The sequence below is a fragment of the Octopus bimaculoides genome, chromosome 11 (genome assembly GCF_046866305.1).
Source record: "Octopus bimaculoides isolate indiv1 chromosome 11, ASM4686630v1, whole genome shotgun sequence".
Classification (NCBI taxonomy): Eukaryota; Metazoa; Mollusca; class Cephalopoda; order Octopoda; family Octopodidae; genus Octopus; species Octopus bimaculoides.
Window position 1 is genome coordinate 8,143,764 of NC_142938.1, and position 25,184 is coordinate 8,168,947.

At 33.5% G+C, this 25,184-nt stretch overlaps 1 protein-coding gene across 23 annotated transcripts in view; it reads left to right on the top strand.

Moving 5' to 3' along the window:
• Positions 1-25,184, top strand: part of LOC106880892 (uncharacterized) — a 225,556-nt gene that overhangs the window by 189,287 nt on the left and 11,085 nt on the right. For 9 of the 23 annotated variants that reach the window (XM_089359363.1, XM_089359364.1, XM_089359362.1 and 6 more), the window contains one exon: positions 23,041-23,186. The exons of 6 other annotated variants lie outside the window; for them this stretch is intronic. In XM_089359363.1, the coding sequence (XP_089215489.1) occupies positions 23,041-23,186 (146 nt within the window). Of the gene's footprint in view, positions 1-907; positions 959-23,040; positions 23,187-25,184 lie in introns of all 23 variants that reach the window. 8 more of the 23 variants (XR_016243577.1, XR_016243576.1, XR_016243579.1 and 5 more) reach the window with 2 other exon arrangements.

The window sequence follows — 25,184 nt, forward strand, 5'->3', positions numbered from 1 at the left end:
GATCACAATCGGACGGTGCTCTTAGCGCTCTACTAGTACAGGTGCCATCACGATTTCGATTTCACTTGCCCCAACAGGTCTTTGCAAGCCGAGTTTAGTGTTCAATGAAGGAGACGTTGGCATGGGTGCCAGTAATCGAATTTGGTTCAATTTCGATTTCACTTGATATATATATATATATATATATATATATATATATATATATATAAGTAATTAAGATTCAGTTGAATTAGGTACTTAAGTTGAAGCACCAAGTCAGTCTGGTATTATCGACACAGCTCGAAGTAAGGTGAATAAAATCAAAATGAGTAACAGGATATCCTGTTGCTTATTTTGATTTTATGTATGTATATAGGCATGAAAAAATTCTGTGGTATCACAGTAATAATACTAGAAACCTTGAAGTGATGTTGGTAGAACTATTTTATACTAACAAAAATACTTCAATAGAGAAATATGCAGTGAAAACAGGGACATTGCAATTCCTGACAGGTTGAGCTAATATTTCCGTTGTTTCTACTCTAGCATATCCACCCTACAATTACTTTTATATTACTTTACGCCTAGCCGTAGTGCTAATTTTCAAAGTCCTTAATTTCTATCAGACTGTCCAACATCACTGTCCTTCTGTTTGTTGCTTTTCAAATCGCAAAACATTAGCATACACGCACACAAACATTTGCTCACAGATATATATATCTATATATAAAGTGAATGCTTATGATTGTTTGAAATATTTGATTTTATTGGAAGACATCCGATGCCTCTTCATCCCAAGGATGTGTGTATTGTCTTACTTAGCAGAGAGAGAAGAAAAAAACCCCATAAAATGATGAATTATTGAATTTCTTATTTTGTGATCCTTCATTTGTGCAGTTGAAAGCAGATTTCTTTTCTTATTCCCTAGTTTATCTAAAGTACACACATAATTTCTGAGTGACCCGGCGCCTGCCATCAGGTATTATCTTGCATGGAAATCTTTTTCCCCTTTCATTGACATTACCATAATTATCTCCAGTAATAAATTGATTGTTGAAATAATCTTGTTGTTGTGATGAAAGCATCATTAATGAAGCATCTGTGTGTTGACTATTATTCAAACAATGATTATCCTATTGTTATCTAACTTCCATTGCTTATGCTGTCTTTCGGACCAAGGAAAAACTGAATCCAAACAAGGAAAACTGTCAGATTCTCTTTTTCTTTTGTTTTCAATGTCTTTTGGGTTTCTTTGTTGTTTTTTTTTTGTTTTTTTTTTTGTCTTCTTATTAATATTCTTGCAGTGAATACAGATCCAATTGCCTAAAAAACTTTTCTCTTAATCACTTCTTGTTCTTTTTCTTTTCTTTTTACATTTATTCCTTCTTCAATCTTTTCATAAAAACGTTGGTTTTAGTTCAATATAGAATTTCTAATTTTGGGGTTATTTCTATATATATATATTTTTTTTTTTTATAGTAAACTTATGTTCAAAACGTTTCTCTCAAAAACCAATGATTTCTAAATTGTATTCAGATGGTGTTTTTTTTTTCTTTATTTTATTTTAAAAAAATTTTTTTTTTTTATAAATCCTTTTACAGAAGCTGGGTGAAAATTAAGTTAAAACAACAAATATAAATTTGGAACTCCTTAATTCTCATTTTCACATGCATATGTATGAATGTATATATTTACTATGTCCTATTTGTCTAAATATGTGTATGCGTGCATACATGCTTATATATATATATATATATATATATATATATATATATATATATACATACATACACACACACATACATGTATGTTTGTGTGTATATATGTATATATATATATCTATATACATACACATACGTTTGTGTGTGTGTGTGTGTGTATATATATAATATAAATGTCTGTGTGTGTTTAAAAAGAGAGAGAAAGATATATTGTTATAGTCAATGTGATGTTTTTATCTATGGATTTGGTTGTTGTTATTTTTTTTTTATCCATCTAAAATTTCACACATAGAATTATTATTATTATTATTATTATTAAGCACAATCTCTAAAGCAAATGCGAAGAAGGTTCTCAAATAAGGTTCATCATAGGTTTCTGTGTGGCCATTGTCAACTGGACACTGTGATATTTTGTTCCATTATCCAGCATGCCATACTACTAATCTGTACTTTCCAAGAATTTTGTTTGCACCGAAAACCGAATCCCTGCTTGTTTATGTTTAGTTTATTTTGCCTTTTTCAATGCTTTTGTTTTTCTTTCATCATCATTATTATTATTATTATTATTTTAATTACTGAAAGGTATTTTCATTTTAAATACGTAAAACTGGTATCTTTTGAATTATCTGCCCATCGTGAGATTTGTTCTTAAATAACTTGAGAAACATTAGGCTTTATTGATGAAGCAAAATGGAAATGATTGAAATAAATTTGTTGGTAATTTCACACGCACACACATAATACTTATTGATGCAATCAGATTCTCACAGCAAATTTTACAATAATATATTGCTGTATCATGTGGGAAGGACATTATTGTTAAAAGATGTCTGAGTTATTAATTTCTTTATCAAGTTGTCATATTTTTTAGTTACACTGCTGCGTTTCAGGAAACGCATTGTAAAAAAAATTACATAAGCGTAGCGAAAAACCTTCATGAATAAATTAAAGAAGTGAACTGCAGTCAGTGCTTGTGTTTTTGTTGGCAGAATTACCCTCCCAAAATGCTGCAGTCCCGGTTTCAGCATACAGTTTTGTGTCAAGAATCTCACGAAACAGGTAGAAAAAATACAATGATGGTTATTTTCCATTTTATTTGGATCAGTTGCATGGCAAATTTTATCAACTCCTGCTAGAATGAAAGCTATGTCAACAGTGGTGTTGTAATATTGTATATCTATTATTTCTGCCACTCTGCCATTAGCTGGACGTCAATATTCTATTGACCAGTCCAAGATTGATCCCAATCTTTCATATGACGTAGAGCATTGAGCAAGGCTTGAACTTACAACCTTTAACCCTACATTTAAATTGGCCATACCCGGCTCGAATATTCTACCTATTTTATGTTCAGACTGGCTAGATCTGGCCTCTCACACCTACCTTACAATGTCATTCCAAAAGTATGCTATCACATCATCAAAAATCTCAAAGCTATGCAATAATGCATCATTACTTCAAAAAACATGAGGCGCAGGAGTGGCTGTGTGGTAAGTAACTTGCTTACCAACCACATTGTTCCGGGTTCCTTGAGCAAGTGTCTTCTACTATAGCCTCGGGCCGACCAAAGCCTTGTGAATGGATTTGGTAGATGGAAACTGAAAGAAGCCCGTCGTATATATGTATATATATATATATATATATATATGTATGTGTTTGTCCTCCCAACATCGCTTGACAACCGATGCTGGTGTGTTTACGTCCCCGTAACTTAGCGGTTCGGCAAAAGAGACCGATAGAATAAGTACTAGGCATCCAAAGAATAAGTCCTGAGGTCGATTTGCTCGACTAAAAGCGGTGCTCCAGCATGGCCACAGTCAAAATGACTGAAACAAGTAAAATAAGCATTACATTTGACAAAATAACCTGAATCCTGAACGATTTAGCTAAAAAGTCATGTTGGGGTTGTTGTTTTTTTTTTTTTTTATTTTCTATATTTCAAGCTGTACAAGCATATATAAATAAACGATAAGCAGGTAAATTAAAATATAATTTACGTATTTATTATGAAAGATCATTTTTGCGTATTGAAAAAGACTTTATTGTTTTTTGAGTTCTGTCTGACTTGCATGCTTTGTAACATGATTATTAGATTTATTTAGTTTGTGTTCATTTCCTCATATTCACTCTTCACTGCATGCACACACACACTGTCACAGGCATTTGTGTTTGCGTACACAAATGCATTCTCTGTCTCCTATCACTCATTAACAGACAGATTCTATAAATGTTCATTAGACTGCCACTGATTTGCTGTTTTTTATGTTTACTTTTTTGTTTACTGCTATTTTTCTTCTTTTTCTTTTTTTTTTTTAATTTCATCTTCAACATATTTGCCTGATCTTCTAGCTTCTTTTCACCCAGGAATCACAGACCACAGGAAAAAAAAAACACTTAATCATTAATATTGTCATTATCATTGTTTTAAAATGTGCATCACTTTTTCACCTTGTTGTCCCTGATTCATTCAAAGTCTTAGGTTTTTTCAAGATAAACATATTCGAATGTGACTATACTAGAATATCAGAGCACTTATTTGCTTTTAAAATGGGAGTTAGAAAAGACTTTGAGAATTTAAAATAAAAAAAAATTTTAAAAAAACAAAGCTGTTAAAACAGCTCACCTGTTATCTCATTCTGGTTTATGGTAACAGTCTATTGTCCCTATCATTTTTACTTCATTTTCTTGCATCATTTTCTATTGGTAAATGTATACCTGTTTGAATTTTGATAAATTATAAGCAAGGAATTTTTTTTTTTAACACCTTGATTAATAGTGTTTCATATGGGTAATTCCTAGTTTGGTCTATGTTAACTATGCTTAAATTAATGCCAAGGAATGGGAGCTAATATGTCACCAAAAATTATCTTTGCGTTTGATTTTGAAGCTTTCTTTCAGTTTATGGTCAAAAATTGAAAGTGGAAAATTAATATAAGTAATCGATGTTGTAATAACCATATTTTAAACAAGCAGTTAAAAAAAAAAAATTGAGAAAAAATAGTTTAAATCAAAAACTGGTCGCAGTGGGGATAAGAGGGGTAATTCCCCCCTCCCACCCACACGTTACTTCTTTGTTAAAAACAAGAATCTGAAGAAATTTTGGGTTAGGGTTATCAGATACTGTGATATTTCCAGTTTCATTTTGTGATCACAAACTAAAAGATTGCTGATTTGAAGAAGAAGAAAACAAAATCACAAATCCAACACAAGTAATCCTGTTTGTTAATTGGTGATACAGTAAATTTTTTTTTTTTTTTTTTTTTTTTTTTTATATTTAGTTTCTAAAAGCATTTTTTAAATATTTTTAATTTATACAAGAATTTAATGAAATAATAACTAAATTATCAATTGTTATTACAAGACAAGGACTCAGGCATTGGCAACCTGCAGTCTTTTATTATCACTAATTCTGTTGCGATTATTTTAAGGTGGCAAATAGCAGAATCATTAGCACATATCATTTTGGATTTCAATGAAACTAGTACCATTTGAGGACTGGGGTCTGCCCTATCCCAAAATTTCAGGCCTTGTCTCTATAGTAGAGAGAATTATTATTACCTCCACCTTAGCGAAGGCAGAGGTATTGTTTTCAGTTGTGTCTTTTTGTCCATGGACAAGATATCTCAAGAACCGCTGGATGGATTCGGATGAAACTTTCAGGGATGTTTGGCCTCGTGACTGGCACAAACTGATTTGGTTTTGAGATCGATTCAGTATCGGACAAGGATTCTGGATTATTTTTCCGTTTTTTTTTTTTTTTTTTTTTTTTAACTTAATTTTTGAGAGCGGTCGGGTTCATTTTTAGTATTCTCATTTGTGAGAGCAGTCGAGTTTGTTTCAGATATTCTCATTTTTAAAATCCTCTCTGGCTAATCATTGAGAGGACGTTGGTGTTGCCTTGATGGAGGTTTGCACTCTCTGAGTGCTCTTGTTATAACTTGCTTTTGTTGAAATTTTCTAACATAAATCTTGAAGTTGGAGTCTGTTAATTTGACCAATTTCTTTTAATTCTCTTGGTCAATTTTGTTCACTCTGCTTGATGTAATATATGGTGTTCTGGTTTGTTAAATTAAAAAAAATTTTTTTTTTAGTTTTAGCAGTGTGGCCCTAAATCATTAGCCCCCTCAATCAGTTTTGTACATCTGCTTAACAAAGTCAATAAATAGTATTCCCTGTACTTCATTATAGTGTTATTAAATAAATTATTACTGTAGTGTTATGGTCTGGTTTAAAATTAGTAACATCGTCAAGCCTTCCTTTCAGACAAAAAGTTGTCCGTGTCTAACATAGATGCTGTTATGCTTGTTATTGTTTTTATCTCGGATAATAAGCTGTGTCTTTATATATCATTCTGGGTCGAACTTTATCATTCACTTGTATATTTTGTTCATTTCCATAGTCTTTATTACAGACATCATTTAAAACTAGAATTTGTGTTCTTCGTTGGTTTGTTTTTGTTTATTTTTTTAAGACAATATCTGAGGGAAACAAACTGTCTTGTCAGCATCTAACGTACAGAGTTCTCTCCCTTGCTATTATCGAATTTACTTTGAACATTGTCAGCAATTTGCTTTTTACTCTTATTTGTAACCACTTCGTTTCACATACATAGTTAACCCATAAAGCGCTAGGATTTGCACTTACATAGCATAGACTGCTGGAGTACATTTTATGAAAATGAGACTACCATGCACACATAGTATATAATGGTAGCAAGTTTCTTAGTATATAATGGTGGCAAATTTTACATCATCTGCGAGGTATCGGAGCGTTTGAGTGACATTAGACCCCAACAAACACCCATAAATTAAATGCATCTATCTGGGCCACAATTGTGGCCTGTTGCACTTTATGTGTTAAATATTTTCAGAAAAGTCATTATTGTAAAGGATTGATAAGCCATTTTTGCTTTCTGTGATTTAAGTAGACGGCCTTTTTGAGACTTCATCTTATACTGGATATAACTGCTATTAACCAACTTGTTTGTGTGTCTTTATATCTGTGTTTGCGTCCCCGTGACTTGGTGGATCAGCAAAAGACACTGGTAGAATAAGTACCAAGCTTACAAAGAATAAGTCCCACTACAGGTTACCCTGAACAAGTGTTTTCTACTTTGACCCTAGACCTCTTGTGGGTGAATTTGGTAGAGGGATACTGAAAGAATCTAATTATGTGTGTGTTTTTGTATACATACATATATGTCACAGAATCGCCCAAAACTAGACACCAATCTAATCCTAATGAGAATACCTATGAAGAAAAACTATTTAATACCAATCTAAGTGATCGCCACAAAGCCTTTCCACTTTACAAAAATGAAGGACAACTCAGAATAAAGAGACTCAGATATAAGAAATTCACAATCAATCATAACAAATGTGTATTCCCATCGTCAGCTGCCAAACAGATATCACTATGGTTTTGACACCTAGGCTATACTGTTCAATCTGGTGGTGTCAACAACATTAAAAATATAAATGCTGCCTGGGAATCCATCAGCTTATTACAACAAGTAACAAGAGCAATGTAAATTTTTTAAAGCCTGGTACATATTCTATTTGTCTCTTTGCCTTAATGTTGTGATAGACGTGAGTGTCACCATCATGCAAGTGGTGTCCTTTATTTTGAATCTACTGAGACATGTCTGAGCAAATATTACCTTGCATGAAAATGGGTGGGAACTGATGGCATTGAGGGCATCCCCACAATAGACAGTCAGTCTCAACGAATTCCATCCAATCCATGCAAGCATGGACAAATGGATGTTTAAACAAGGATGATGCTGGTGATGGTGATGATAATGATCATCATCATCTAGTAGATAAGATACCAGACAGTTGGTATCAGTGGATGACACATTTGCATCTTGCCCTCCATACTGCAATTTTCAGAATCTAGAAATTAGATCAGTGTTTTGATGATAAAAAAAAAAAGTAGCAACGGTCTGAGGTCATAGCGTGCTGTTGACCTTCCAGCTGAGCAACTGAGGATTCCAGCGTCCCATTATTAGTAATGTGCTATATCCGTAACAATAATTAACTGTTAAACTGGCCCATTTTAACCAGCTGCAAGTGACTGTGAGCCACAGAGGGTACACATCTGGCAAGTATGCAAATATTACCTTGCAGCTCTGTGTTTAATTCCTGTAGATATAAAACCTATGATAGAATTGGCATCATTTCCATCGGAAAGCTATCTTTCAGAAGATAATTCATGTCTTGAAAACTGTAATAAACCTCAACACGTTGACATGTTCTGATGAAAAGCAGTGAATAAATAGCGAATATAAAATACTGCGTTGAAATAAACTCAGCTCAGTTTTCTCATTTATTACTTCTATGTTACTTCATATATAGTGCCATTTCATCAACACACACACACATATATATATACATACATACATATATTAATCAGTAGAAAGTTACAAAAGTGACTCAAGGCTTAGGAGTCTCATGCATGGAACTTATCAAGCCTACGCACGCACACACACACATGCACATTAAGAGGAAGTTAAATCAAAGTTTGGCCTTGTTGATGCTCCAGTTGCTGTCTTAAGAGATTATTCGTAGATTACATCTGGGCTGTTATTTCATGTCACTAAAATAGAATAGGACACAGAACAGGATAAGATAAATTTGTTTTCCAAAAATGTAATTGGATGTAGAGAGATAAGAAAGTGTTTAAAACGTACTATAGTTTATAATTATCAACTGAGAAGCCAGCCATATTAAGGACATGTTAGAACAGTTTGTAAGTGAAAGAGAAAAAAAGGCATGAAGAACACGCAAATAAATAATGCTACTGAAAGATAATGTTCCTTTATTTAATTCCTACAAATTTAAATGTGTATGTTATTAGGAGACTGACTTTTTTCTATAGTTTAAGAGTGGAAATGAAGTCATACTGGACAAGAAAACAAGCTGAACAAAGCAGTGGCTGTTAACAGTAAGTAGAGCAGAGCTAGACTAGTGAAAAAAAACTAAACATTATTACATTTCTATGAATCACTATTGAAAAATAAAAAAGATAGACAGGCATTAAAGATCTTCACTAAAAAAAAAGGTTAATTATTTAAGTAATTATAAGATATTAATTATAGCTAGGATGGAAAGGGTGTGGCTATCATAATCAAAACTGAAACATCTAAAAAAATAAATAAATAAAGCAGTTGTGTTCAAACAGATCTTCCTGTCCCACTTCAATTTATATTTAGAATTTTAATTATTGTTATTTCCGAGGCCAGTAGGGGCAGTGCTATATCTTCAACTATAAATGATTGAAACAAATGATTTTTACTCTTGGCATCCCTTCTTATCACTAACTACACAGGCATAGGCATGGCTGTGTGGTAAGAAGCTTGCTTCCTTATCACATGGTTTGAGGTTCAGGCCCACTGCGTGACACTTTGGGCAAGTGTCTTCTACTACAGCTTCAGGCCAACCAAAACCTTGTCAGTTGATTTGGTAGATGGAAACTAAAAGAATCCTGTCGTATATATATATATCATCATCATCATCATCATCATCGTTTAACGTCCGCTTTCCATGCTAGCATGGGTTGGACGATTTGACTGAGGACTGGTGAAACCGGATGGCAACACCAGGCTCCAGTCTGATTTGGCAGAGTTTCTACAGCTGGATGCCCTTCCTAACGCCAACCACTCAGAGAGTGTAGTGGGTGCTTTTACGTGTCACCCGCACGAAAACGGCCACGCTCGAAATGGTGTCTTTTATGTGCCACTCGCACAAGCCAGTCCAGGGGCACTGGCAACGATCTCGCTCGAAAATCCTACAGGAGCCAGTCAAGCGGTACTGGCAACGGCCACGCTCATATATATATATATATATATTTATAATACAAAGAATATATATGCATGTATACGCACATATATGTACATACTTACATCTACATGTGTATATAGATGCATATCAGGGTACAGGACGTTAGAACAATGAACTACAGACAACGGAACAAACACATAGGAAAACAGATAGCCACTTGGAATTAATCCTTCGTCAGCTGCCTCTATTCTAACTAGACATTTCGAGGATAAGGCAGATATATATATGTATGTATAAAATGGAACAAAAAAACAACAGAGGAGGACAATACAACATCCAGACTGATAGACGATATGGAAAAAAACTACAATTAGAGGGACAGGAAAAAGGAAGGATCATTTGTAGCCTTCTTTTGTCAGTCAAGGTAGCAGGTGTCCCTACAGTCAAGTGTAACTCCAAAGCTATAAGGACATCTGGTAAATGAACTGACGAAACAAGGCTATGAATGACCCATCCTTTTTTTTCCTGTCCTCCTCTGTAGTGTCTATCTGTCTGGATGTCTTATTGTCCTCTATTGTGTTTTTGTTCCATTCTTTATATTTATATATACATATAGTGGCATATGTACACTATTGCTCGCCTATATATGTGTGTGTGTCTCCCCACTATCGTTTGACAACCAATGTTAGCGTGTTTACATCCCCGTAACTTAGCAGTTCAGCAAAAGGGACTAACAGAATAAGTTCCAGGCTTACAAAGAATAAATCCAGAGGTCGATTTCTTTGACTAAAAGGCAGTGCTCCAGCATGGCCACAGTCAAAATGACTGAAGCAAGTAAAAGAAAAAATAATAAAAAGAATATATTTAGGCGCAGGAGTGGCTGTGTGGTGAGTAGCTTCCTTACCAACCACACGGTTCCGGGTTCAGTCCCACTGTGTGACATCTTGGGCAAGTGTCTTCTACTATAGCCTCGGGCCAACCAAAGCCTTGTGAGTGGATTTGGTAGACGGAAACTGAAAGAAGCCCGTCGTATATATGTATATATATATATATATATATGTGTGTGTCTGTGTTTGTCCCCCTAGCATTGCTTGACAACCGATGCTGGTGTGTTTATGTCCCCCATCACTTAGCGGTTCGACAAAAGAGACTGATAGAATAAATACTGGGCTTACAAAGAATAAGTCCCGGGGTCGATTTGCTCAACTAAAGGCGGTGCTCCAGCATGGCCACAGTCAAATGACTGAAACAGGTAAAAGAGATTTATGATACTCACATACACTTAAAAGAAGTGATGTAATGTTGTTTTTTATTTCAGGTCACGATTAAGAGGCTCAGACGAAAATTTTTAATTAGTTTTTTGGTCAGTAGTTACTCTTATCGTTTGACTAATAAACAACAACTCATAGCTTGATTAGACAATTCATGGCTTGACTTGTCAGTGACATTTTGAAATGAATTTGGGTTTATTATTTTCCCATAACACAATAGAATTAGGATTTTAGTGACAGGTGACGACTGATAAACACTCTCTGTTGTCTTTTGTTTGTTTGTTTTTTTCCCTTTTCTGCTTGTTTCTGTCATTCTGGATTGTGGTCAAACTGGAGCAATGCCCTAAAGGAATTATTTAAGCAGATCGAACCCCCTTCCCCCACCTCCAGTACTTATTTTTTAAAGTCTGATATTTATTTTGATGGTCTCCTTTGCCAAACTGCTAAGTTACGGGGGCATAAACAAACCAGCAATGGTTGCCAAGCAGTGGACTGGAGACAAACAAACAAACACGTAGGTGTGTATGTATATTCTTTTACTTGATTCAGTCATTTTTGACTGTGGCCATGCTGGAGCACTGCCTTAAAGGGGTTTTTTATCGAAGAAATCAACCCCTCATTCTTTGTAAACCCAGTACTTATTCTGTTGATCTCTTTTACGAAACTGCTTAGTTACAGGAACGTAAACACACCAACACCGGTTGTCAAGCAATGGTGTGGTGACAAACAGACACAAAGACACACACATATATGATGGGCTTCTTTCAGTTTCCGTCTACCAAATCCACTCACAAGACTTTGGTCGGTCGGAGGCCATAGTACAAGACACTTGCCCAAGGTGTCACACAGTCTGTGTGTGTGTATATGTATGTATATATATATATATATATATATATATATATATATTACATCATTTGTATACAAACATAAGTTTGTTTTTGAAGTTTTGAAATGTATTGTAGAACAAGTAGAAAGATAAATGTTTTTCAACACATAAAATACTGAACAGTGTATATATAAAGGATAAAATCCCTTTAAGAGCAGAAAAATTCGCCGGCAACCAGGCCCATGGCTATAATTGAAGTCATTTGCCCAAGGCACCGCACAATGGGACTGAACTCAGAATCATGTGATTGGGAAGCAAACTTGTTACCACACACGCTTGCACCTAAAATCAGTTTTTTTTTAATTATGTAAAAAGTACATTTTAGCTGTATTTTTTGGTTATTTAACCTCAAGTCGGCCCAGGTAGAAATGATACGTAAACAGACATTTAAACCAGGGCATTTCTCTCCAGTGCCCTTTCCAATACCTCTGTTTCTTATGATAGCATAGTGCGTGGGCCAAAAGAATTGACTGCTGTTGTTAGCAAATCAAACAGCCACTAAGTATCTTATAACAGCTTTAGTTGTTCGAAGTTTAAAAGATACAGTTGATTGTTACTTTTGGTTGCAATTCCAACAGTTATGTATTATTATCAATAAAATTAATGCTTTCTTCTCTTTTTTTTCTATATTGTGCCTAGTAACCTATTTACTATTGTGAAGCAAAATATAGCAAAGCTGCTAAGTTACCTGACTCCAACTGTTATGTGTGTTTATACATTACAAATTTGTATAGATAACCTCATAAATTGTGTGTTTTCTGAGATTTACTTACAAAACTAAAAAGGAGTCTTTCGTCAAACAAACCTGCAAATAAAAGCTTAGCTTTTTGTTTTGTTTTTCCTTTTTATAGTAAAATGTATTGTATTATGCAGTAGGTTGAGTATAGATTATTATTATTATTATTATTATTATTATTATTAAATTTAAAAAAACTATTACCTTCACCTTAGCAAAGGTGGAGCTATTGTTTTCAGTCACGTTTGTTTGTCTGTCTGTGGACAAGATATCTCAAGAACCACTAGATGGATTCGGATGAAACTTTCAGGAATGTTTGGCCTCATGACTGGCACAAACTGATTAGATTTAGGGATCAATCCGGTACCGAACAAGGATTCTGGATTATTTTTCCTATTTTTTTACTTAACTTTTGAGAGCAGTTGGGTTCATTTCAGATATTCTCATTTTAAAAATCCTCTCTGGCTAATCATTGAGAGGACATTGGTGTTGCTTTGGCAGAGGTTTGCGCTCTCTGAGTGCTCTTGTTATTAATATTATTCATCTGTTTTTACATTGATTCAAATTCTGCCATGGTCAATGTCGCTTTCCATCCCTTTCGGGGTCAATGAAATAAGTACCAGTTATGCACTGGGGGTCGATGTAATCAGCTAACCCTGTCACTCACCAAATTTCAGGCCTTGTGCCTATTGTAGAAAGGATATTATTATTATTATTATTATTGTCATCGTCATTATTAAGGCAGAATTATTAGTGAATCAGACACAATACCTTACAGCATTTCTTGTGGCTTTTTACATCCTTTTTCAAATTGTACTGAGGTCAACTTCGCCTTTTATTATTATTGTTGTTATTGTTATTATTATTATTATTATTATTATTAAGAAGGCAGCAATCTAGCAGAATCATTTACACGCTTGGTGAAATGCTTAGTGGTATTTCATTTGCCGCTACATTCTGAGTTCAAATTCCACCGAGGTTGACTATACCCCTCTTCACAAATTTCAGGCATTGTACCTATTAGTAGAAAGGATTATTATTATTATTATTATTATTATTATTATTAAGGCAGCGAGCTAGCAGAATCATTTACACGCCAGGTGAAATGCTTAATGGTATTTTGTTTGTCTTTCATCCTTTCAGGGTCAATAAATTAAGTACCAGTCGAACACTGGAAGGGATCAATGTAATCGACTTACACCTTCCCCCGAAATTGCTGGCCTTGTGCCAAAATTTGAAACCATTATTATTATTATTATTATTATTATTATTCAGTAGTCTTATTTTTATCACATGCTTCCACTGCGCTACCCAGCGCAGTTCTGTGTGCCTTGGGTATGTGCTGTAGTTTGTTATGATGCTCTCATTTTTATTATATTGAAAGTGTTTTACGTAGGATCATTTTATTATTATTATTATTATTATTATTATTATTATTTAACTTGTATGAGTAGCAGATGACATTTTCAGTGAACAAATACAACTGAGTCATAGAATCATTTACCAATGCCCTTGAGAAAGGCAAGAATATTGCAACTGCCCATTTCCATTCGGTCTCATGATTAAATCCATATCATGTTCTAATTAAGAGAATTAAATATCTCTGGTATCAACATTTAAAACTCCAATTAGTTGATGGCAGTTGAGTAAAAATTTGATACAACTCTTTAGCATGAGTTTATTTTTTGAAAATGTTATCTAATTTCTCTTTTTTAGTTGATCAGTTTTAAAATCATTTCACTGAGTTTTCAGTGAGTATCAAAAAGACTAAGCAATAATATATTCGTTTTTTTCTATTTTAGTCTTCTTAACATCCATATATTTTTCTTATTCTTTTTAGACTTTAGGTTTTTAGTATTGGTGCTTGTGGCTGTGTGGTAGGTAGCTTGCTTACCAACCACATGGTTCTGGGTTCAGTCCTACTGCGTGGTACCTTGGGCAAGTGTCTTCTATTACTGCCTCGGGCTGACCAAAGCCCTGCAAGTGGATTTGGTAGACAGAAACTGAAAGAAGCCCGTCATGTAAATGTATATATATAAATAATGTGATGTGAATTTATGGAAAGAAATCTCATAAAACTCAACAATTTTGTTAAAAATGGACAAGAGAAGATATTAAAATATATAAGAGAATTTTATGGGATTTCTTACCATAAATTCACAACACATTATATATTTATATATATCAGCCTCAATACCATAGCAACCGAGGTAGGCAGGTGCAGCCCACCCTAACCTTTGGGCGGGCTGGCTGGTACCCATTCTCCTTTGCTATCATGTGGCTATTTTTGGAGCTGGCTTTTCTACAGGGAGCATGCCTTTGCTTACCCCCAACCTCAGTTTCTAGACATGAGTGGTCCCGAGACCAAGACCTCTACCACAATTTTTAAGAAATGTGGTGGAAAACTAGCTCAGTAACTAGCATTTACATCAAAGAATAAGGAAATTTTAATGATCCAGAAATCACATGTAATTTTCATTTTTTTCTATATTAGTATTTGGAATAATCCTTTCTACTTCAGACACAAAGTCTGAAATTCTAGGGCAGGGGAAGTGGGTATTAGCCAATTGCATTGACCACCTGTGCTTGTCTGGTGACTCAATTTATCAACCCTGAAAGAATTGGTGTTGTATGTAAAGTCAGCAATTTGTACAAGTTAAGTTTTCTTCTAAACCAGATTCTGTTTTATACATGAACTGTTCCAATCTGAAAATAAGTACATTGAATTTTATGCCATATTAACCAAGTAACAAATCAATGCGTTCAATTGATAATATTGGAATTCTTGGAAATTTATTTTATCTCATATATATATATATATATATATATATATATATTATTTTTTCAATGTTAATTTGATCTTTTACTTCAATGCAGAAGATATTGATTTCAAATTAGACAGGAAATAAATGCAAATTCATTCGCTATAAAAACAAAACAAAATGTGAACTACATGGTGTCAACAAGCTCATTAATAGGCACAATAATTCTAGCCTAATTAAACTCTATGCAACGAACTTCATCAAGAGACGTTTTTGTTTTTAATTGAGGAAACATTTTTCGTTTGTTTTTGTTGTTTTTTTTTTAAATAGCATAGCAAATTTAGAATATGCAAGCAACTCAAGTCGGTTTTCATAATTATTGTATTCGTTATATTTATGAAATTTGATCGGAACATATTCCGAAATTATCAGTTTGTAAGATAAAAAGGCACAGCTATGTAACATCAACTCTATTTTGCTGGTTTAATTAGCATCAAATGTTACACAACTAACTGTTGCCCTGACAATCAGATTTATTAGAGAAATATCGACAATCCTAAATAGTTTCGTTATTAACATTTTTTAACATTTTTGTCTCGTATGTCATTTCCATATTGGTTCTATAAAACTTTGCCTATTGTCACAAGAGGATCGGTTTTGCCGGTTTAAAATACATTCACTGAATTTCTTAATAGAGATGATATAAAATTTGAGTTTTGCATTGTCAGTATTGAGTGTAAAAACCAATAGATCGTTTGCTTCTCATATATGTATTGTTATATATATATATATATATATATATATATATATATATATATATATATATATATAAACAATGTTTCCTTCTCAAACTGTCAGTTCAGCCTATATCTCCTTCTCTGTCTCCCTCTGTACCAGTAAAAGGATACCTCATATCTAAAGTTAGTCATTGAGAACTAATTTGTCAAAACACTTTATCAGCTATGAAGATGATGATGATAATGATAGTAATAGATAATAAAAGAAAAAATTAAAATTAAAAAAAAAATAGGGAGAAATCTCTTTGTGTTTAAAAACAATGGAATATAAAAACTGACGTTAATTTCGAAAATTAACAATGGGAAGAGGAGCAGATATATAAATCGCCATGGTGACGAGTTATCGTGCTTTGACCAGGTTTCCTTCAGTTAAAGCACAAGAAAGTTGACTCTCTTCTTCTTTTTCATCGCTCTGTCATCTTTCCACTAAGAATCGGCACCACTCCCTGATATTACTGCTGCTGTCGCAGCCACTGAGACTACTAGAGCTGTTGCTAGAACCACCGCCGCCGCTGCTGCTGCTGCTGGTTGCTGTTCGGCTGAGAGCTTCTAAATAGCATTCCACTCCTTCCTCTCTCGCTCTCTCTCTCTCTCTCTCTCTCTCTCTCTCTATCTATCTATCTATGTCTTTCTCTCTGTCTCTCTATCTATCTGTTTTTCTCACTTCCTCCCTCCCTCCCTCTCTCTAGTATATGCAGACAGCGAGGCAATTCGGCGGCCAGCGGTCCATTGGACATTATTCAGTGCAGTTGTTAGTAGGCTAGCTTATATATACACATATATACACACTCACGCTCATATTATATACACACGCTAATACACACACACACACATAGTTTCGGTAAGCGTTCTTCATCTCATTTTTGAAAATCATCGATAGCCATGGTAAGTGCAGCATCCTTTATGTTCTCAACTAATTGGAATCGCTTTAAATAAACTCCATCATTATCTTTTTCTACTCTGATTTTTAAGCATTTAGAATAATCTTTATTTCTTTTCAATAATAAATTGCCGTAGAATGACAATAATAACAGAACCCCTTATTTTTTTTTTTTTTTTTTTGGTAATTTCTTATTACTTTCCATACAACTGATTCAAAGATATTTAACTATTCCCTTAGTTACTTTTGGCTTTTCTTTTTTTATGAAATTCCTCTTGTGTTTCTCTGTGGCTACAGGAATCATTGATTCCATTTTAACTGTTATCTTGTTTCCAAAATAAGGCCACCACTCTTGCTATCTACACCAAGATATGTCTCAATTTCTCCTACTTTCTTTCTGGCTTGTTATTCTTAAACTGGGCTGTGTAGGATGAAAGGCGTCAGCTTCGTTACAAAGAAAAAAGGCTTTGTACTCTATGCTAAAATAAAATCATTATTTATGATTCCTCCAACTTGAATTAGTATATTTTCTTGTTGTTGTTGTTGGGGTTCTTGTTTTCCCTTAGTTTCTATTTTTACTCTCTCTCTCTCTCTTGTAAGGTTAATCTTATTTTTCTATTTAACCTGATCTCATCTGATCTCTCTATAAACTTCTTTGTTCTACATATTAAACGACATTTTCTTCACTCTCACTTTCATATCTGTCACTCTTGTTTATACACGGTATCGATTTGTTTTATTTTGGATCGTTCGTTAGATTTTGCTCCTGAAAGCCAGCTTTATTATTTGCCTTGCCATGTGTCCGTTGTCACTTGTCTTTCTCTTCTTTTTTTCCCCCTCTAATTTCTGTTTGAGTGCTGTTAAAAAAGAAGAAAAAAAAAAACATTTCTTCTCATATGTAAAATTATCTTTTACAGTAAATATGTTAGTAATTGACAAAATCTCTAGACACTTCAGTCCATGTCCGTTTTCAGCCACCTTATTTAACAAGAAAAAAAAACTTTGAAATAAGACTAATTATAGGAATCTAGGCCACGCGATTCTAAGGGTTTTTGACTTGTCAAGTTGATGATGTGTTGTAATAGCAGTTAGTTTGTGACTTAGGCATAAAGAAAGCCACATTACCGACAACTGCCATCACACTCTGACATTACATACATACACATACATACATACATACATACATACATACATACATACATACATACATACATACATGCAAGCATACATAATATGTAAGTGCATATGTATATATGTATAGTATAGCCTTCCTCTCTGACAGGAGGGCGTTTTGATAAATTATTTACTGAATTAAGATGTACAGCTCTTATTAAATTAATAACCACCAAAGGGGGGGGGGGGGAAATTATCACAACTTTATTATTATCATTATTGTTGTTGTTGTTATGATTATTATTATTATTATTATTTGCAAGTTCTCTATATCAGTTACACTTAGTAATATTACTGGATGTAGTGTTGTTCATGTACTATGATGTAATAACGACTAGAAAACCCCCATTTTATCACCGCCTGCTGCCGGTCTAGAAGTGAGAGATAGATAGTAGGGCAAAATTGAAACCATTATTACTCGAGTGGATTTACTATATCACTGGGGTAACTCGATACTCAGTGAATGTAGACCATCTGACACATGAGAAGTTTTTTTTGAATGCTTGGAAAAAAAAACTAATAATAATAATAAGAGCTGAACTAAAACAAGAAACTTAATGAGATCGAATCACGTTATGTCCGGATTTTTAATGAGATGTTTCCTTTAGATTAATTAATTAATCAAACAAACAAGTGTAGCCAGAACGAAGAATAGTCATCCCCCCCCCCCCCCAGTCATCTCAACGAGAATTCCCTTATTACATAAAATTCACCACAAAGAAGGAGTATTATAACGAGTGCTTCTCTCGGCCCTTGTTATTTCTCTTGAGGCTGGTCTACTGCAGATAACTGAATAAAGAGGAGCAGCCCCCCCTCCTAGTATCACTGTAGTTGTTGTATAACAGTGTTCACCCCCCCCCCTACCGCCCCTGTTCATAGCAGTTGTCACAGCAACATCACTCTGCTGCTACAGCAGAGGTGGTGGTATTCAGTCTAAAACTCTATCTTACAGCAGCATATCTAACTAACCTCATTCTCTCTCTCTCTTTGTTGATTTATTTTCTCTTTGAAAGCTCTGCTTTTACTTTTTCAAGTGTTTCGTTTTCCTCCTGTTCACATCTTGGGTTTATTTTTCCCCACATTTGAGAGAATTTCGACAGAAATTTTCAAATCTGAAATGTTTTGTGGAAACAGATTGAATTGAGAAGGGGGTGTTAGATTAAGCTACGCCAGCAACTAAAACGGGCTCATGGGTGTGTGTATATTAAAAATACCTGTGTGTAGATATAAAAAGAGTGACACACATACAGAATGAGAGATCCAGTATGGCCATAGCTAAGCAAAGAGATTCTAGATATTATTTGCTATTTTGTTGCTCCTTGGTCATGGGTAGAATGTCAATGCTATGATTAATGCTACTAGCTCAGCATTCATTTCCAAATTTGAAAACCCTCTGAAACACTTTTGATAAAGCTCAATTCTTTCTCTTTTATTGTTGTTATTCTTGTGTTCTCTATTAACAGTCGGTAATAGACTTGTGAATTTTATAGCTTATTTCCAGAATCTGTGGATTTTTAACATTTACTGAAATAATGACAATAAATTTTTGATGAATGCTTGAAGTTTCCTACAAATGTCAGAGATCCTACAGGCAGCTCAAGTTATGATATTCACAAATAATTATCATTACATGACTATGAAGTACTAATATTGTGTTATTCATATTTATGTTAGTTGAAGTTAAAACTTAGTTCATATTTCTAATTATGGATTTATAAAATGATTAATTATTCTTTTGTTAAAATATACTTCTTTGAAAAACTCTTCACAAAATTACTATGGCATTCGATATCCACTTTATTTCATTTTATTCCTGTGTGTCGAACGGTTCTGCAAATTTAGATTATTACATGGATTGTTATTTCTACTGGCTTTCGTGAACTTGTCTTTGATTTGACCATTCAGTCATTGATGAAGAAAATATAGTTATTTCTGAGTTAAGTTTAAATCTGTTGAGACAGCTCTGTGAAAGAGAATATTTGTGGTTATTATTATCAAGTAATTGACATTATAAATGTGTCACACAAAATACATTTATAGTTTGTCTATTTTATTGTTTCTGGTTTTTTAAAAAACATTTATGCTTGTAAATAATTGTCGGCAATTAACAATACTCTACTCATTTTGAGAAACAATATATAAATACTTTCACACATACATACGTGTGTGAGATTATGTGTATATGTGTATCTATGTACCCATGTGTGAGTGCGTATGCATGTTCATATACATACCTGTATATGTCTTCATATATTTATACAGGTGTATGTACGTTTATGCTTAGATGTGTGTGTAGTTTTATGTACATATATAATTGATTGTATATGTATCTATGTATGTACATATATGAACATATCAGTGTGTATGTGTGTGTATACATATAACAGCCTGCTGCTAAAGGAGGAAAAATTTGAGCTGATCCATTTTGAGAGAGATAATATACTTAAGCATCTTATTCTCTTCTCATAGCATTAAAATAATATCAATGACTTAGAGGTAAATGTGGACCACAGCCTAAACTAGACTGCACACATCGACCTGCTGGATCCTTTAACTTCCCAGTCCAGAGAGTACTAACACCATCATTCTTCTCTTCTCTATAGTTGCCAGGTCTTACCTTGGTTGAATATTGCTGTCCACTGTGGTCTCCCTACACAAAATAAAACATTATGAGAATTGAAGCACTCCAGAGATTAACCACACAAAAACTAAAATGGCGTGACAAGCCTTAATTATTGGGATTACCACAAAAAGCCCAAACTCCCTTCTCTCCAGTGTCTCTGCGAGCACTACATGATTTGTATAATGCGATTAGGATTCTATCAACACAATCCGAATGATGTCAGTATCAAGTTTACAAGTCACCTACAGTTAGGTTAGCTCACATAACAGTGTGACCCAGCTTTTTAACCTCAATTGGTCCTTCTTTATACAAGGTTATCCCGAAAGATATCATAGAAGAAAAAGCACCTCATCACATTCAAACAATGCCTGGACAAATTCCTCCAAGAGATACCAGAGAAATCACTGCTGCCCTGATTTTGACAAACACCCTAGGCATGGCCTGAGCCAATAACGGCCCCAAACATAAGTTATATGTATACGTATAGGTGTGTGTGTGTATATGTATGCATGTATTTCTAGATAGATATATGAATATATATATGTGTGTGTGTTTAAGTATGTTTGTTTATAATTACTGTGGATATATTTTTTGATGTTTACACATCAATTCTCTATATGTGTGTGTGTGTGTGTGTGTATATATATATATATATATATATATATATATATATATACACACACATATGTATGTGCATGGTGTCATATATATATAGGTGTATGTGTGTGTATTTTATATATTCAATATATAGATACTGCCTTCAGAATTCATATTTACCCCTGGATCTGTAGGATTTCTGGCATTAACGATACATCTATCAGTTTGAATCAAAAATTTATATCCCTTTTTTAATTTCAGGATTGGCTCTTAGCTTGACTCTACTTACCATTCTGTGCTCACTCTTTGCACTTGCCTTTTTGTTTTTCTTTCAATTTTAGATGTTTCTGTATACATTGCTTTAAGCCAATTTGTCTTTCTTCATTCTCTCTTTGTGGCATTCTGCTGTTTAAATTTCACTTGTTTAAAATATTCCTTTAAACTGTCTTTCTTTTTAATTAATTTTTAAAACAATCTAAAATAAAGTACCTCATCAGTAATGGGTCTTTAAACAATCCTAATTCTGGAGTAATGTGGCTGGTATTTGTACCCTGTGAAATGTGGAGATATTCAATATTTTCATATAATTACTCTGAAGACAAAACAAAAATAGCCTTGTTTATTTTGTTCACAGCTTCTCGAAAATTATGCTTTCTCTTTATCTAGCAAAATCAATGTCAGATGTATGCTTCGTGTCATACATATGCTGCTCTCCTCTCAGTTCTTGTTTGATTATTTCATTTAGGTATTGAAATTCAATACGTTAAAAACACTATCGCAAACGATAAGGAAGGGGAGCAGTTGTCAGTGTTTTAATTTTGAAAAAAATCCTCTTCTGCTGTTGTATCCTTTAATCAATATACAGCTACAAATGCAAGAAACATCTGCTTCTTAATCAGATTTTCCAACTTAAATTATTTATACTTAATAAAATTATAACAATCAGTGTTAAAGAGAGAGGTTTTAGTTCAGATTTTTCTGTTGTGTCTCCATTGTATTGTAATTTCTCATTGTGTCCATTTCCCATTTTGTCATCATTTAACCAAGCTTTTCATCCAATGCCTTCTTTTCATTTATTTTCTTCTTATTTATAGCATAAGGTATTTAAATGAGTATTTAATAAAATCATCATGTCTTTTAAATTTAGATAAATAGAATTATTTATTTAAAATTAAAGCTTTTATCATCAGTAATGCATGTTCAATTTTTTTTTTTTCTTCTTATGGTTAATTTGTTTATAAATCAGTTTTGCTTTATTAATGTTTTACTTTTGTTTTTTTTTAATGTTTTTTTTTTCAATTGCTTTCTTTCAAGCCATAATGCAGAATTATTGAATAAAATTCAAATCTAAAAAGGATGAATGGCAATTTTGAATGATTTAGATTTAAATTATTTTCTATATTATTAACTTTTCTATTTCAAAGATAGTTGTGTAAATAAATAATTAAATAAATAAAAAATACATAAATTCTTGAAATACATTCTTTACAAATAAATGCAGATTTAGATAATCTCTTCAGATAGTGTGTGTGTGTTTGGTTTACTCTACATGGTTCTGCAAATGGCTTAGCATGTAGTGATTCATAGATGCCACAATATATGGATGCATTTCTTATTTTTGAAAATACCACTGCTTTTCATTGTTATTGCAATAATGTTGTAAAGAGATGAAGGGAAGGGATTTAGTGCACAAATTTGACAATGATAATGACAATAACTGCTGTTGGCAAAAAGAACAGCCAAAATAAGCGCCTAAAAGTGCTCCTCTTTTGACTCTGTGGTCTGTCAATGCATGTTCACTAATCTTGTTGTTGCTACTAATTTGGTTGTGCAGGACAAAGGGAACAAATTTGCACCTGTCCACGTCGAGAAGTGTGCTGCATGTGAAAAAACAGTTTACGCAATGGAACGCGTTGAAGCCAACAAAAACATCTACCACAGAAGCTGCTTAAAGTGTTCACACTGCAATACCAAGTTGACGTAAGGCATCACACTGTTGTTACTCGTTATGAAAACTTATTCATCCACTGGCTACAGGTCAAGTTGCAACTTTTAGTCAGTCCCTTCCACCATCTTCAAAATAACACACCCCATCTTCAATTAGCTGACAATTCATTTCTCTCACTCTCTTTCTTCCTCCCTGTCTGTCTCTCTCTCTCTCTCTCTTTTCCTCTCTACTTATATTAACATTTCCACTCTTGAGTAGCATTCCAAAAAATGGTCCAAGAGTTCGACTCTATTCATTAATTGTTCTTTCAGTGCCATATATCATTCAGTATTAATCACAATTCTCACTTTATTTCTATTCCCTTGTCATGCTTGGAAGTTCCTTTTGAGCTGATCAAGATAGCACAGTAACCATTTCAAATTTTGGCATTTTAATCTCACATTAAAGATTTTATGAAGTCTAAATAACTTAAAGGAATTACTATTTCACTCGTTAGAATAAAGCAGCTTAAAATCATGAAAGAAAGGTCAATGTATTTTCTTACAGAAATATTACTATCTAACCTTGTTAATATGAAGGTTACAGATAAAAGATATGTTGTCAACATGATATCTTGAAGAAATTCATATGTGCATTTTTCAGTATGCTAATGTTGTCAGTGTAAAGTTTAAGATAGGTATAACAATATAGAAGACTTAGTTGAATAATTTACTTACGTTCATTTAAATGAAAATGTGATTTTACTGCTTTCATTAACCCTGTCAGGCCTGGGCCCCTGTGTCTATCTTGACCCTCCACCTGAGCTCCTGAGCCAAAAAAATTAACAGTTGTATATAAAGCTCAAGAGTAATGATTGCAGGCAAACTAATGGACAGAATCAGCTGCATCTTCCTATTCTATGTGTGTTGGTCATTACTGCTTTACTGAAAACCCAGCAGAGATGATGTTTAACCTATTCCTGCTGTAGAAGGAATACAGCATGACAGGGTTAATGCTTCAATATTCAACTAGCATAATTGAGTGAATGACTTATAAATACATTTGTTGGTTATTCGAACTTGAGAGAGCAGCTATTGTTAGTCTAAATAGAAAAGTTTTTTTGTAGGTAATTAATATGCTAGTGGTATTTCTAAAATACTAACTATGTAAGTATGTTTCTTTAATAGTATTTGTTACATGCATGGGGAAACTATTGCACTAAGTTTACCTTTGTTTAGTTCATTTGCATTTCGCAGTAGGTTCTCCCACCAACTGAATTTCTCCGACTCAAGTCACACGATAATTTCTGTTGAAATGTTGAAATTAATCTCTCGTCCTTTTAATACACAATTTGAATTTGGAGCTAAGCATTGGCTTTATGAAACTCTGTGATTGAAGTGAAATTTGTCTTTGTGCATGTATATGTGTACTGTGCAAGTGTATTGTGTGTATTGTGTGTGTGTGTGTGTAAAAATAATGGGGTTTTTTTTTAGTAAGTTAGTAGACCATCCTGTCATACAAACAATCATACATACACCCACATAATAACTTTAGAAATAGTTTTATTCTGGTTTCATTTATATATATACATATATATATATATCTTTTTCAACTTTTCATCATTAACATTACATCTATCTTTTTCCATGTTATTTTTAGATCACCCGAACTATCTTACATTTTGCCTATTTTTTTTAAAACTCTGTCAGCGTCTGCACATATATCTATCATTTATCCATCTGGTCAGCTATTTTCATCTATTCTTGTGGTATCATGTATTTGTAATCTCTCTTTAAGCTGACTTATTCTACATTCAACAGGGTTTTTTTTTTTTAAGCATCTTTTTTTCCTGCCAGATATTTGCAGTACATTTTCATTGTCATTCTACGTTTTACTTGTATTACATGTTTTGTAGAGAAATAACATTCTAAAGATTACACTAAGATAAACCTTCTGTTAATCTGGAGAAGAATAAACATTGTATAGAATAAGCTAAGATAAACCTACTGTTATTAATCGGGGGAGGGAAAAAAAGTACAATTTAATTTCAA